The following is a 13,948-nucleotide window of genomic DNA, read 5'->3' as shown; positions in this document are numbered from 1 at the left end:
GAATAAGTATATTCAAAATTATCTCCCGATAATTTCATAAGAAAGGGGCGGCCCGGTGGTGCATGTGAAAAACGGCGCCCGTCCACACGGCAGGGACCGGGTTCAAATCCCATCCGGACCGCCCCCCCGTAGCATGGATTGACTATCCTGCTACGTGGTAAAATAAGTCTTGATACGGCCAGGCCGTTCTAAACGAGCAAAAAAAAAAAAATTCATAAGAAAAACTTCCAACAAATGTAATTTGCCGATTTGACATAAAAATGTGCCATGTTGCATGTTCCATTTCTAATATTCATAGACCATCTCATTTTGTTGCCATTGAACAAATGTTGCCGCAACATTTTCATGGACCCGGGCCTTAGAATAGCGTGAATTGTGCAGAAATGCTCAGAGATAATTGGAAAGAATGCAAGATTACTGAACCGCACTTTGCTCACGGATCAACATTCAAAATGTTGGGAAAAAAAACTTTAATTATAAAACATATTTTCTAGTGCCAAGCTAGATTTGTGGGCTCAGCTAATAATATTTAAAATACTTCTCGATGAATAATTGTTTACTAATTTCTCATTTCCCAGCATAAAAGAATATGGAAAGTTTTAAAATTGATGAAGAATGACAGCAGAAATTCGATTTCGAAACTGTGTCAGAACTTTAGCTGTCAACACAACTTCCCACTTCGGATCGCCATTGGTAAAACGCCGTACCGTCGTTCTTTCTGTACGCGCTTTCCAAGTGACCGGACGTCCTGTGATAAAACTAATAAAAGATTCTAAACGTGTAATGGAGAACTCGATTGAAGAAGCATTTAGCTTATATATCAAACCAGATTGATTTTCTATTTCCTGAAGTGGTTAATGATGGATTCATTATTCCTGTTAAAATTCACATTTTGCACCGATGGTTGTATCGCGTGATTCGCTGCTATGTAGTTCGCTGAACGGGTAAGTTTCAAGTTTCTTTATCCTTCGTGCTAATTTAATTGTAATTAACAACTTATAAGTTTGCTAGAGTAGTGATAAAATATGTAGTAATAGTTAGAGATTATTGTAAACATTAAAACACATTACGCGACGCTGTTGTAAGCATTGCCATTCTGTTAGGTTATGTTTCTATACCATGTGGTTACGGTGCTGTACTTGAGCTTCACTTGGATGCAGCACCGTGAACCTTCTTGGTTTCTTGGTTCCATTAAACATCATTCTTTAGTTCAGATACTATAATTGCTAAGCTTCGTTGCCACTAACCCTCAACATGTGTGCAATATATGTTTTCTGACATTAACCACATACATTCACAAATGTTTTATGTTTTCACTCATTTCAGATGCTTTGGAGGTACGGTAGACGCTTATCATTTGAACCACCGACTCCTGCCCTACAAAGGTGAGGCTACTAGTACAAATTTGCGTATTAGAAGAAAAATGTTCCGTATTGTTTCAATGATGAGAACTTCTTAATTTATCAATGAAATAATCATGATTATCATTATCATGCACCACTAGCTGAAACGTTCAAGATTACGCTCGACGGAGCTTCGTAGAGAAAAACGAAAGCAACAAAGGTTTTAATTGTATTTTATTTCCTTTTGCAGGATGTTCCTCTTCTTCGGATTTGTCGTTCACAAAAAGCCGTACTACGATTGCAAATGTACAGCCTTCGTGTTTTGTTGTCTTGAGAGAGGTACGTAAATCTTATGGAAATGTAATTAAACCTTCGAGAAAAGATTAACTGTGTGATCTTTCACCAATTAATATGATGATTATGCTCCTTTAAATATGATAATATTATGATTCAATTTCGCATGCACCACTCTGACAAAACATAAATTTAATGCTCACGCACAATTTCAGAGGATTTTTTTCACTAATTTATTGGTATGTTTTCACTCATTTTAGATGCTTGAGGTACGGTAGACGCTTATCAGTTGAACCACCGACTCCTGCCATACAAAGGTGAGGCTACTAGTACAAATTTGCGTATTAGAAGAAAAATGTTCCGTATTGTTTCAATGATGAGAACTTCTTAATTTATCAATGAAATAATCATGATTATCATTATCATGCACCACTAGCTGAAACGTTCAAGATTACGCTCGACGGAGCTTCGTAGAGAAAAACGAAAGCAACAAAGGTTTTAATTGTATTTTATTTCCTTTTGCAGGATGTTCCTCTTCTTCGGATTTGTCGTTCACAAAAAGCCGTACTACGATTGGAAATGTACAGCCTTCGTGTTTTGTTGTCTTGAGAGAGGTACGTAAATCTTATGGAAATATAATTAAACCTTCGAGAAAAGATTAACTGTGTGATCTTTCACCAATTAATATGATGATTATGCTCCTTTAAATATGATAATATTATGATTCAATTTCGCATGCACCACTCTGACAACACATCTATTCAATGCTCACGCACAATTTCAGAGGATTTTTTTCACTAATTTATTGGTATGTTTTCACTCATTTTAGATGCTTGAGGTACGGTAGACGCTTATCAGTTGAACCACCGACTCCTGCCATACAAAGGTGAGGCTACTAGTACAAATTTGCGTATCAAAAGAAAAGTGTTCCGTATTGTTTCAATGATGAGAACTTCTTAATTTATCAATGAAATAATCATGATTATCATTATCATGCACCACTAGCTGAAACGTTCAAGATTACGCTCGACGGAGCTTCGTAGAGAAAAACGAAAGCAACAAAGGTTTTAATTGTATTTTATTTCCTTTTGCAGGATGTTCCTCTTCTTCGGATTTGTCGTTCACAAAAAGCCGTACTACGATTGGAAATGTACAGCCTTCGTGTTTTGTTGTCTTGAGAGAGGTACGTAAATCTTATGGAAATATAATTAAACCTTCGAGAAAAGATTAACTGTGTGATCTTTCACCAATTAATATGATGATTATGCTCCTTTAAATATGATAATATTATGATTCAATTTCGCATGCACCACTCTGACAACACATCTATTCAATGCTCACGCACAATTTCAGAGGATTTTTTTCACTAATTTATTGGTATGTTTTCACTCATTTTAGATGCTTGAGGTACGGTAGACGCTTATCAGTTGAACCACCGACTCCTGCCATACAAAGGTGAGGCTACTAGTACAAATTTGCGTATCAAAAGAAGTGTTCCGTATTGTTTCAATGATGAGAACTTCTTAATTTATCAATGAAATAATCATGATTATCATTATCATGCACCACTAGCTGAAACGTTCAAGATTACGCTCGACGGAGCTTCGTAGAGAAAAACGAAAGCAACAAAGGTTTTAATTGTATTTTATTTCCTTTTGCAGGATGTTCCTCTTCTTCGGATTTGTCGTTCACAAAAAGCCGTACTACGATTGCAAATGTACAGCCTTCGTGTTTTGTTGTCTTGAGAGAGGTACGTAAATCTTATGGAAATGTAATTAAACCTTCGAGAAAAGATTAACTGTGTGATCTTTCACCAATTAATATGATGATTATGCTCCTTTAAATATGATAATATTATGATTCAATTTCGCATGCACCACTCTGACAAAACATAAATTTAATGCTCACGCACAATTTCAGAGGATTTTTTTCACTAATTTATTGGTATGTTTTCACTCATTTTAGATGCTTGAGGTACGGTAGACGCTTATCAGTTGAACCACCGACTCCTGCCATACAAAGGTGAGGCTACTAGTACAAATTTGCGTATCAAAAGAAAAGTGTTCCGTATTGTTTCAATGATGAGAACTTCTTAATTTATCAATGAAATAATCATGATTATCATTATCATGCACCACTAGCTGAAACGTTCAAGATTACGCTCGACGGAGCTTCGTAGAGAAAAACGAAAGCAACAAAGGTTTTAATTGTATTTTATTTCCTTTTGCAGGATGTTCCTCTTCTTCGGATTTGTCGTTCACAAAAAGCCGTACTACGATTGGAAATGTACAGCCTTCGTGTTTTGTTGTCTTGAGAGAGGTACGTAAATCTTATGGAAATATAATTAAACCTTCGAGAAAAGATTAACTGTGTGATCTTTCACCAATTAATATGATGATTATGCTCCTTTAAATATGATAATATTATGATTCAATTTCGCATGCACCACTCTGACAACACATCTATTCAATGCTCACGCACAATTTCAGAGGATTTTTTTCACTAATTTATTGGTATGTTTTCACTCATTTTAGATGCTTGAGGTACGGTAGACGCTTATCAGTTGAACCACCGACTCCTGCCATACAAAGGTGAGGCTACTAGTACAAATTTGCGTATCAAAAGAAAAGTGTTCCGTATTGTTTCAATGATGAGAACTTCTTAATTTATCAATGAAATAATCATGATTATCATTATCATGCACCACTAGCTGAAACGTTCAAGATTACGCTCGACGGAGCTTCGTAGAGAAAAACGAAAGCAACAAAGGTTTTAATTGTATTTTATTTCCTTTTGCAGGATGTTCCTCTTCTTCGGATTTGTCGTTCACAAAAAGCCGTACTACGATTGGAAATGTACAGCCTTCGTGTTTTGTTGTCTTGAGAGAGGTACGTAAATCTTATGGAAATATAATTAAACCTTCGAGAAAAGATTAACTGTGTGATCTTTCACCAATTAATATGATGATTATGCTCCTTTAAATATGATAATATTATGATTCAATTTCGCATGCACCACTCTGACAACACATCTATTCAATGCTCACGCACAATTTCAGAGGATTTTTTTCACTAATTTATTGGTATGTTTTCACTCATTTTAGATGCTTGAGGTACGGTAGACGCTTATCAGTTGAACCACCGACTCCTGCCATACAAAGGTGAGGCTACTAGTACAAATTTGCGTATCAAAAGAAAAGTGTTCCGTATTGTTTCAATGATGAGAACTTCTTAATTTATCAATGAAATAATCATGATTATCATTATCATGCACCACTAGCTGAAACGTTCAAGATTACGCTCGACGGAGCTTCGTAGAGAAAAACGAAAGCAACAAAGGTTTTAATTGTATTTTATTTCCTTTTGCAGGATGTTCCTCTTCTTCGGATTTGTCGTTCACAAAAAGCCGTACTACGATTGGAAATGTACAGCCTTCGTGTTTTGTTGTCTTGAGAGAGGTACGTAAATCTTATGGAAATGTAATTAAACCTTCGAGAAAAGATTAACTGTGTGATCTTTCACCAATTAATATGATGATTATGCTCCTTTAAATATGATAATATTATGATTCAATTTCGCATGCACCACTCTGACAAAACATAAATTTAATGCTCACGCACAATTTCAGAGGATTTTTTTTTCACTAATTTATTGGTATGTTTTAACTCATTTTAGATGCTTGAGGTACGGTAAACGCTTATCATTTGAACCACCGACTCCTGCCCTACCAAGGTGGGTACACATTTGCGAATCATGAGGCGCTTCCTTAAAAATCAACTACCCGGAATCAAAGCCAAATTGGAGTCCTGCCTCTGGTTGGCGATTGTCAGGAATCACGCAGCGTAATGTGATGGTAAGTTTTTTTTACAACAGTATCTGTATTTATGAATAATTTAGCAAACGCATATTGTGTGATGAATAAAACAATTTCTCCTCTTCTTATTAGATGAATCTTCTTGATTATAATCCAAAATGCTTAACTCTGAAGCAATGTAGTTGCATCAGAAACAATCATACTTCACATGACGTACTCCAACCTAAAGGAAACGATTTGCTTGTATCGTTACAGAATTTTGGGACCGCCGATGCAGGCTATCAGATGCAGCTTGTTGCGAGACTCACTCTACAGTCTTGACATGCAGCAGGAATCTTTGAAACAGCTCATGATCGAGTGTCATTGTCCGCCAATCGTTAATGCTCCAAGAAAGTTTCCTGGTTGAATGAATCTAGCAAAATCGAGGCATTTGAAAGGTAAATATTTTCAAAAATTTCTTCTTACGGGGCACTACAACCCCAAGAGGTCTTGAGCTGTCTTTTCTAGTTTACTTGATTTTACTTTAACCATAGCCGAGATAGTCAGTCATGCGTACGGGAGTGCCGCGAACCAAAACGTTTAATTTTTGACAAGATTTTTAATCTTCATCGTCGGTATAACGTAATGGAATGTTCAGAGGGTGAATCAGTGAATCGAATGAATCAGTCAAAGGATCTTGCGAGTTTTTTTAATTGTAGACGAATAGAATCCTTTCAAAATTTGTTGTAACTGTTCATATACCTCATAGCTTTTAAAAAATCTTTCTCACATCATTAAATCGTTTTGGTTAGCTTTGAAATTGAATGAAATTAGCCAATTTGAAAATGGATTTAAGTTTTTAAAAATAAACTATTCTGACTCAAATTCAAACTAATTTCATTGAGCATCCACTTCTCTATCGGTTCTAAAATTTAATTAATGTTGAAATAATCAACAATTGATTACATCTATCAGGAAATTAATTTGCGTAAAACGTTCAGCAGACTAAAGTTCAGGTTTAAATTGAATACTAACGAAGCATTTTTTTCTTTTCGTTGTTTCAGTCACCACATTAGCCGCCCTTTTTTTGTCATGCGATGGAGTTCGTTCGTTTTTGCAATTGATGTCTTGCAGGTAACTATAAACATACTTCCAAAATACTCATCCTTTTCTCTTTGTGATGAATTCGTGCACCTAAATACTGGAGATATAATGAAGGAAATTCATAAATGTCCATAACTATGAATTTTACCGACCCTGAAATATCTATTGCATTTTTTATTTTACTCTGAAATATTTGTTTGTATTAATAGTTTTTTATCTTCTCTTTCTAGGATGCTACATGGAAAAGACGGCAACAAGGAAGGCTCTCCTAGCTTTATACATAAATCGGATGTTGGAACGTGTGTGTGCATGTATTGCTTGAATAAAAAAGCATTATTTATTGTGAGAGGAAACCTTTTTTATTCATTTATTGTAAAAAAAAGTCATTGTAATCCTTAAGGCGCAGCCTGCGAAAAAAGGTCTACAGAATGTGTGCAACCATCGACCCAAGTACCGCAGTACGGCTGACGACAGGCTGTTGTTGGTTTTGTACTGTAACGTATCACTTGATTGTAGAGATTGATATTCGCCTCTATTCCGAAAAATATTTCTCGTCCTCCAACCCTTCCGGCATGTAAGTCAACCCGGACTGATCCTTGTGCAGCATATTGTACCCCACACCGTACTGCAGATCGCGCATTAGCTTGGTCGGAGCATTGCGCAGATGCAGCGGTACACCCGGCATCGGGCCCTTCCACTCATCGATCGATGCCCGGCAGCGTTTGTACGCTTCGTATACCTCGCGACTCTTGGGTGCACGGGCCAGATAGACGGCACAGTGTGCGATAATACAGTCCGCTTCCGGCATGCCGACCGATTGGACGGCCGCCAGTGTAGCGGTCGCTACTTGCAGCGCGTTCGTGTCCGCTAGACCAATGTCCTCGCTCGCCATGCGTATCATCCGGCGGCAGATGTAGCGAGGATCTTCGCCGGATGCGACCATACGGGTGGCCCAGTACAGAGCAGCGTTATCATCCGAACCACGGATGGATTTGTGCAGAGCGGATATCGTATCGTAGTGTTGGTCCCCCTTGCGATCGTAAAGAAGATGGGATTTTTTAATACCCTCACGGACGTCCTGTAGCGTGACGGTCTTCAGTGTCTCGTAAATACTGTCCGACGTAGAAACGGCACCGCCCAACGCTAGCTGCAGACCGTTCAACCCGATACGTGCATCTCCGTCACAGGTTTCCGCGAGCCAGCGGACGGTTTCCTCATGGATAATCGTGCTGATGGAGTAGAAAGGGATGGTATTAATCGAATTTAACGGCTAGATTGATAAACATCATCTTTTTAAACTACTTGCAACGTATCAACTTACCGTGGAATGAACGACAATTGGCTGAAATCGGGCAACTTAGCCTCGTTGTTGTTAACGCTTTCCGGTACCATAAACGTTTCATACTCTGGCAGCGCACGCACCAGTATTTGCATCATGCTCTCCACGGAATGCTTCTCCAGCACGATCACCCGGCACCGGCTGAGCAGGGCAGAGTTTAGGCTGAACGATGGGTTCTCTGTCGTAGCACCGATAAGCGTTATCGTGCCGGATTCTACATGCGGAAGAAAGATATCCTGCTGCAGCTTGTTAAACCGATGTATCTCGTCCATGAACAGCAATGTCCGGCGCTTGTATTTGACATCGTTTTTAGCGACCTTTATCACCTCCTTCACTTCCGCCACCCCGGCCATCGTGGCAGAAAGTTTCACGAACCGCAACGTAGCGGATTGGGTCTTGCAGCGATTGGCAATAATGTTGGCAAGTGTCGTTTTTCCACAACCCGGTGGTCCCCACAGAATCAAGCTCGGAATGTTACCGCTGTCGAGTAATTTACGCAGTATTGCGTTCTGTCCGACAATTGCATCCTGTCCAACGTAGTCTTCGATTTTCGATGGCCGCATCAGTTCGGCGAGCGGTATCTTTGGCAATTCTTTTGCGGCCTTTTTCTCTGGCGGATATTCCATTTTAGATTTCTTTCGCTGCTCATTCGCTTCGTCGTCCTCAGTGTCCGATTTGATGAACATTACACCTTCATCCTCTCGGTTAACGCTGGACATATCGATCGGCGCTTCCTCGTTGCGTGGTCGCTTGACTGTCGTCTTCGGACTACGTTCAAAGATGCTAAAGTTCCTCTTCGGTACTTGTGGCGTTCCGTCACAAGCCTGCTCCGGTTGTTCTTCCGCGCAGGGCGTTATTGACCGTGTACTTTCGCTTATACTGTCCGGCATTAGACGTTCTTCGACTACTTCGCTCAGCCTCAGACACTCATCCACGTGCAGCTCTATTCCGTTTACGGGAAACCATTTGTGGCATATCGGACATTCCGTTTTTGGCATGCTGGTCGATGGTTGTGCATCGTCTACACCATTTACGTGTGCCATCGTTCATCTAAAACGTGTGAAATGTAGTAATTTTTCAATTCTTCTTGTATTTGCAATAGTTGATCAACACCGTTTAGCAGAAATACCTACCGACCCGTCCAACGCTATTCACTCTTGTTTTCACATGAATTGCCGGTATGCAAGAAAGAACGCTATTGATCATGTTTGGCGCAAAAACAGCCACAAAGTTGGCCCTTCCCGGAAAATGTCAAACGCTTGGTACCCAATCAACAATCCTGAACCAGGCACGATAGAAATGAAACGCCAACAAGCTGCAAACGAAACCATAAACTTTAGAAGAAACCAGTTGTAGCATTCTAGAAAACTTAATCTTTATGATAACTTACAAAAAGCTAAAATTTTCATAAAAATAAACGCTTTGACAAAATTAGTTGAACTCTGTCAAGTAGACGCTTCATTTGCTGTTTCTCTTTCTAAACAGCTTTGAAGCTCCATAACGGTAGTCAATGCTCTTAATCAGCTTTCGAGCTCCAGCGAGTAAAATGCACACCATAAAGCCACAACTAGAAAGTCGTTAACGTTAATTCTTGAAATAATGCGTTATTTTCTGCAACAAAAAAGACGATTTGTGATGAGCTGTTTTAATGAAACTTATTTATTTACTGTATACCTAACCATATATGCACAATTTCTGGTGTGTTCGGATGAACGCCAGTTTTTGTGTTATTTCATTAACTAAGTTAATGAAGTTAACTAAGTTAATGAAGTACGAATATTAGTACATATATAGTTCTTTTAGCGATTTATTGACTCTTTTTACAATGTTTTTCCCTATATAGTTTTACTAACTGCCATTCAAACTCGAGTAAAATAAAACGAACATTTTCATTGTTCTCCCCTCATGCGCCCGGCTTGCCTTTCAACAGCTTAATAATGAAGAAAGAAATAGATAACATAACGCCAATGGTTACCACCTTTTTGCCATGCCAAACATACGCGAGGAGTGGGATTTCAGGTTGTCGTAGGTTGTCACTCGTTCCTACAATGCAATTCACAAACAGAGTCCTCCACACAGTGGGGAGCTGGAGGGCGAAACTATCTATTCATCGCCTGCCTACCGGCAACACGACTAGTTCCTACCCTAATAGACCTTTGTTTGATTGGCAATAAACGAGCACCTAAGGCGCAACACAAATGAGCAACTGGATGCGTGCAAACTTGCTGAAAAGTAGTGCAAGGGGAATGTCAAGTTTATCATTTCGCGATGCTTCAGGAATTCGGAACAGTTCCCCGCGGGCTCAACGATGCTTATCGATCCAACAACGTGCAGGTAAGCAGAGCAGAGAAATTGGGTCCAGCAACCGGCATCTCGTGTGGTGTCAAACGTACGGCTGCAGTGCACCGGAATGGACGCTTATCCGATCACGAGCGAAGATCCGGATGTACGCCAACAGTTTGCGGAAAACATCTTCCAAATATTACGTCCCTTGACCGCTTCGGAGATGCCGCGAGCCAACCGACCCGAGGACGAGGAATCATCCGAGTGTAGTGCCCTTTCCGATCCGTTCTCCGATCTGGATGAATCGTACGTACTGTTGGATCAGCGTAAAAAGGTTTGTTCGGGTGTGAATGCGACATTCGATGGGTCGGACAGTTCTTAGCATCTTCTTACCACTTGCAGAAACCCGGAGTGGACGAGAGCGATGAGCTGCTGCTGATGAATCAATTTACACCCGAGTTCCGGAGCGCTTACGACGAGCTGATGGGTGCGAACCATCTCCGGAAGTCAGACGAAGCGGCAGTCGAACCGGTGTCGAGCGATTCCTGTGCCGGCTGTCCGGATTTGCAAACGGCCACCGATTTCAGTCCCAAGTTCCGGTCGTTTATTGACGAGATGGTGCGCAAGTGTGACCTGCAACATCACCAGGAGGAGAAGAAGCGCCGTGAGCAGCAACAATTGCTTCAGCAGCGCAAGAAAGGTCGTGTTCGGGCGATCGTGTCGGAAGAATCGTTCTGCGGGCTGGAAACGGACTCCATGTCCGGGATGTGGCGTATGCTGGACGCGATGTCGGAAAATGAACGGGAACTTTTTCCAACGTCCGGACCACACTACGATCTGTACTACGATCGACGATTCAGCTGGATGACAAGGGATGAGATCCCGTGGGAGCAGATCGAAACATCCAAAAAGAAGTGCGAACAGTGGTTAAAGATTCCTTGCCAAACGGAGGTAACGGATAGCGCTAGACCGGTCAAACAAACGCTTTAATTCCGGTAGAGTTGCTGATGATGTTTTGGAACGATTTGAGTGCCTGTAGAATGAATAAAATTACTATGCGTTTTTATCTAACCAAAGAGAGTTCTGTCCTTGGCGTGTAATACCAGAAAATGCGTCTGAAAGTATGCAGTTTATTATTACATTCATCAAATCAAATTCATCAATCATCTCAAACCACAAAACCACAAAAATATGTGTAAAATCTCTCTCTCCTCTAGGCTCAACGACTTTAGAGATCATGCCGACCATTTCTGGCTTACTAGACTTATTTTACCACGTAGCCGTAGTCACCGACTACTAGAGTTGGTAATACACAACTCAGTAACAGGCCCTGGCTTCAAACTTTAGTCCGATCGTATGTGTCTACTATTCGGTTATGCGTAAATCAAGTTACAGAAGACTAGTCGCAAGGAATTACAGACGAAGGATTGGCATAGATTGTAGATCCAAAGAAAAGAACCATACTACATTCCATCTAAGGACCCGTCGGTCAGAGGGCCTCAAAGAACGGAAATGCTAATGAATGTTGGTAGCAGAAGAAAATCTTTCTTCTAGCCTAATTCATTGGCATAAGATTGAACCAATGCTCCCTTAAAGCCTTTTGCTACAAAAAATAATGTTTTATATTATTAAAAAAGTGTTTGTATGCCTACATTTTCCATGCCGTAAATGTCAAAATTTGATCAAGGAGAGCGAAGAGTTACGTGTTAAATTGCTTTTTTTACGAGGCTTTTTACATTCGCATCTCACGCAGGAGCGAGGTGTGTGCGAAAGAATGAGATGCGAGAGATGACACCTGCCGGCCGCATCGCCAATTATGGTTGTGTAGGTGTGGCGTGATAACGAGATCATGATAGTGCGAACAGGAGCAACTGTGATCAGTATCGATCGGACCGCAATACATTACACTTACTAGAGCTTTCGGTAGTGCGGCGTCCTTCCTTTGTGCATAAAAAAATGTAGCAAAAAATCGTTGTTTCGTGTTAAAAAGTGATCCTCGAGGATCTTATTGCATAAAAACAATAGTTAGTACAACAATTCGTTTGTTTTTTGTGATATTAAACAGTGAAAATGTGGTAAGCACGCGTTCAAATTGATGGCGGCGTCGGCTTGGGTTTTGTGTCAGCGTGTGCGTGATACTTGCGGCGTTCGCTATAAAGCAATGCGTTAAGTGTGTAAGTGAAATGGGACCATAAATCACACACGGTATTGGAGCAAATTCAATTTTTTCATCTTTCATTGCATTTTAAATCAATTTGATTTTATTTGTTTTTAAGGAAGAGTTTCGACAAAAACAGTGAAACTAGAAAAATGATAAACCAAAGTGAAAAATGTAAAGGAAGAAGGTGTGTGTTTGCCTTCTTATGAATTTCATTCCATAAATCACTAGAGCAGTTTCGGATCTATCGGCATCGTTTTGATCGTGTGTAAGTGAAGTTGTTCCATCTTTCGCATTAAATTAAAAATGAAGAGTTTATGTGCTTTTCTGCAAGGAAAAAATGCAAGTGTTTGTAGTTTTTTGGCGAAAAAAGGTAATTTTTTTCGAATTAAATTTGGAATAAAAAAATAAGTTTCGGTACGTGTTTTGTGGAAAGCGTCACAAATCTTCTGTGCACATAAAAAAAATAAGTGTTGGTTGTTTTTTAGTGAAGAAAAATGATGTTTTTTTTAAATGAGTTTAATGTTTATTGCGTGAATTCGTGATTCGCTAATTGTGTGAAAAAGCGGCCATTTTTAGGCTAGTGTAATGCAAGTGTTTGTTGTTTCTTGGTTAAAAAAGTTGTGTCTTTTATCAATGAGCTTTTTGCTTATTTCGTGAATTTGTGGTTCGCCTATTGCGTGAAAAATCCGGCCATTTTGAGTCGAGTGTAGTGTTTGAAATGTGCCAAAGCTCATTGAAGTGTTTATGCCCCTTTGTGCATAGGAAAATAATGCAAAGTGTTTGTTCTTTTTTGCTGAAAAAATGGTGCCTTTTTATTAGTGAGCTTATTGGTCATAGAGTTAATTCGTCATGCGTTTATTGCGTGAAAATTGTCGCCATTTTTTAAGCAAGTGTTTAGTGTTTTAAATGTGCCAAAGCTTATTGAAGAGTTTATGTGCCTTTCTGCACAGAGTGTTTGTTGTTTTTTTTGTGAAAAAAGTGATGTTGATTGATAAGCAATGAGCGTATTGCGTGAAAAATGTGGCCATTTTGAGTCGAGTGTAGCGTTTGAAATGTGCCAAAGAGCATTGAAGTGTGCGTGTTTTTGTATGTGCTTTCCTCCACAGAAAAAATGTAAGTGTTTGTTCTCTTTTCGTGAAAAAAGTTTTGTCTTTTTAGCAATGAGCTTGTCGTTTATTTCGTGAATTCGTGATTCGCTTATTGTGTGAAAAATGTGGTCATTTTTAGGGGAGTGTAGTGTTTTAAAAGTTCCAAAGTTCATTGTAGCGTTTAAGTGCCTTTGTGCACAAGAAAAAAAAGTAAAGTGTTTGCTGGTTTTTCGCGAAAAAAGAAGTGTCCTTTTATCAATGAGTTTATAGCGTGAATTCGTAATTCGTCTATTGTGTGAAAAATGTGTTATTTTTTGGGCGAGTCTGGTGTTTTAAGAGTGCAAAAGCGCATTGAAGTGTGTTTATGAGAAAAAAAGAGAAAATACCAGTGTATAAAAGCAAAGTAGTTCTTTTCTGTGGTTTATGAAAGTAAAGTGTCCATTCACACGGGTAAGTAAATGCAAATTGTCATGTATTTCGTGTATAAGGCTCAAAAACAAAAGTTTGCCCCAAAGCTCAAGTAAACTACCAACCCTCCCTTCAG

At 39.5% G+C, this 13,948-nt stretch overlaps 2 protein-coding genes across 2 annotated transcripts; one reads left to right on the top strand and one right to left on the bottom strand.

The window, feature by feature from the left end:
- Positions 1-7,013: 7,013 nt before the first annotated feature.
- LOC125767400 (ATPase WRNIP1-like) lies at positions 7,014-9,220 on the bottom strand. Its single transcript, XM_049433939.1, has 3 exons — positions 9,006-9,220; positions 7,855-8,922; positions 7,014-7,762 (listed from the first exon to the last, which is right to left on the bottom strand). Exons 2-3 carry the CDS (start codon positions 8,913-8,915, stop codon positions 7,066-7,068), a joined length of 1,758 nt encoding a protein of 585 aa, XP_049289896.1. The 5' UTR covers positions 8,916-8,922; positions 9,006-9,220; the 3' UTR covers positions 7,014-7,065.
- Positions 9,221-10,170: 950 nt separating this feature from the next.
- LOC125767413 (uncharacterized) lies at positions 10,171-11,231 on the top strand. The gene is made up of 2 exons (XM_049433965.1): positions 10,171-10,489; positions 10,558-11,231. Exons 1-2 carry the CDS (start codon positions 10,283-10,285, stop codon positions 11,143-11,145), a joined length of 795 nt encoding a protein of 264 aa, XP_049289922.1. The 5' UTR covers positions 10,171-10,282; the 3' UTR covers positions 11,146-11,231.
- The last annotated feature ends 2,717 nt before the right edge of the window (positions 11,232-13,948 follow it).

The sequence above is a fragment of the Anopheles funestus genome, chromosome 3RL (assembly GCF_943734845.2).
Source record: "Anopheles funestus chromosome 3RL, idAnoFuneDA-416_04, whole genome shotgun sequence".
Taxonomy (NCBI): Eukaryota; Metazoa; Arthropoda; class Insecta; order Diptera; family Culicidae; genus Anopheles; species Anopheles funestus.
The sequence above is the reverse complement of the archived record's forward strand: the minus strand, read 5'-3'. Positions and strand labels throughout refer to the sequence as shown.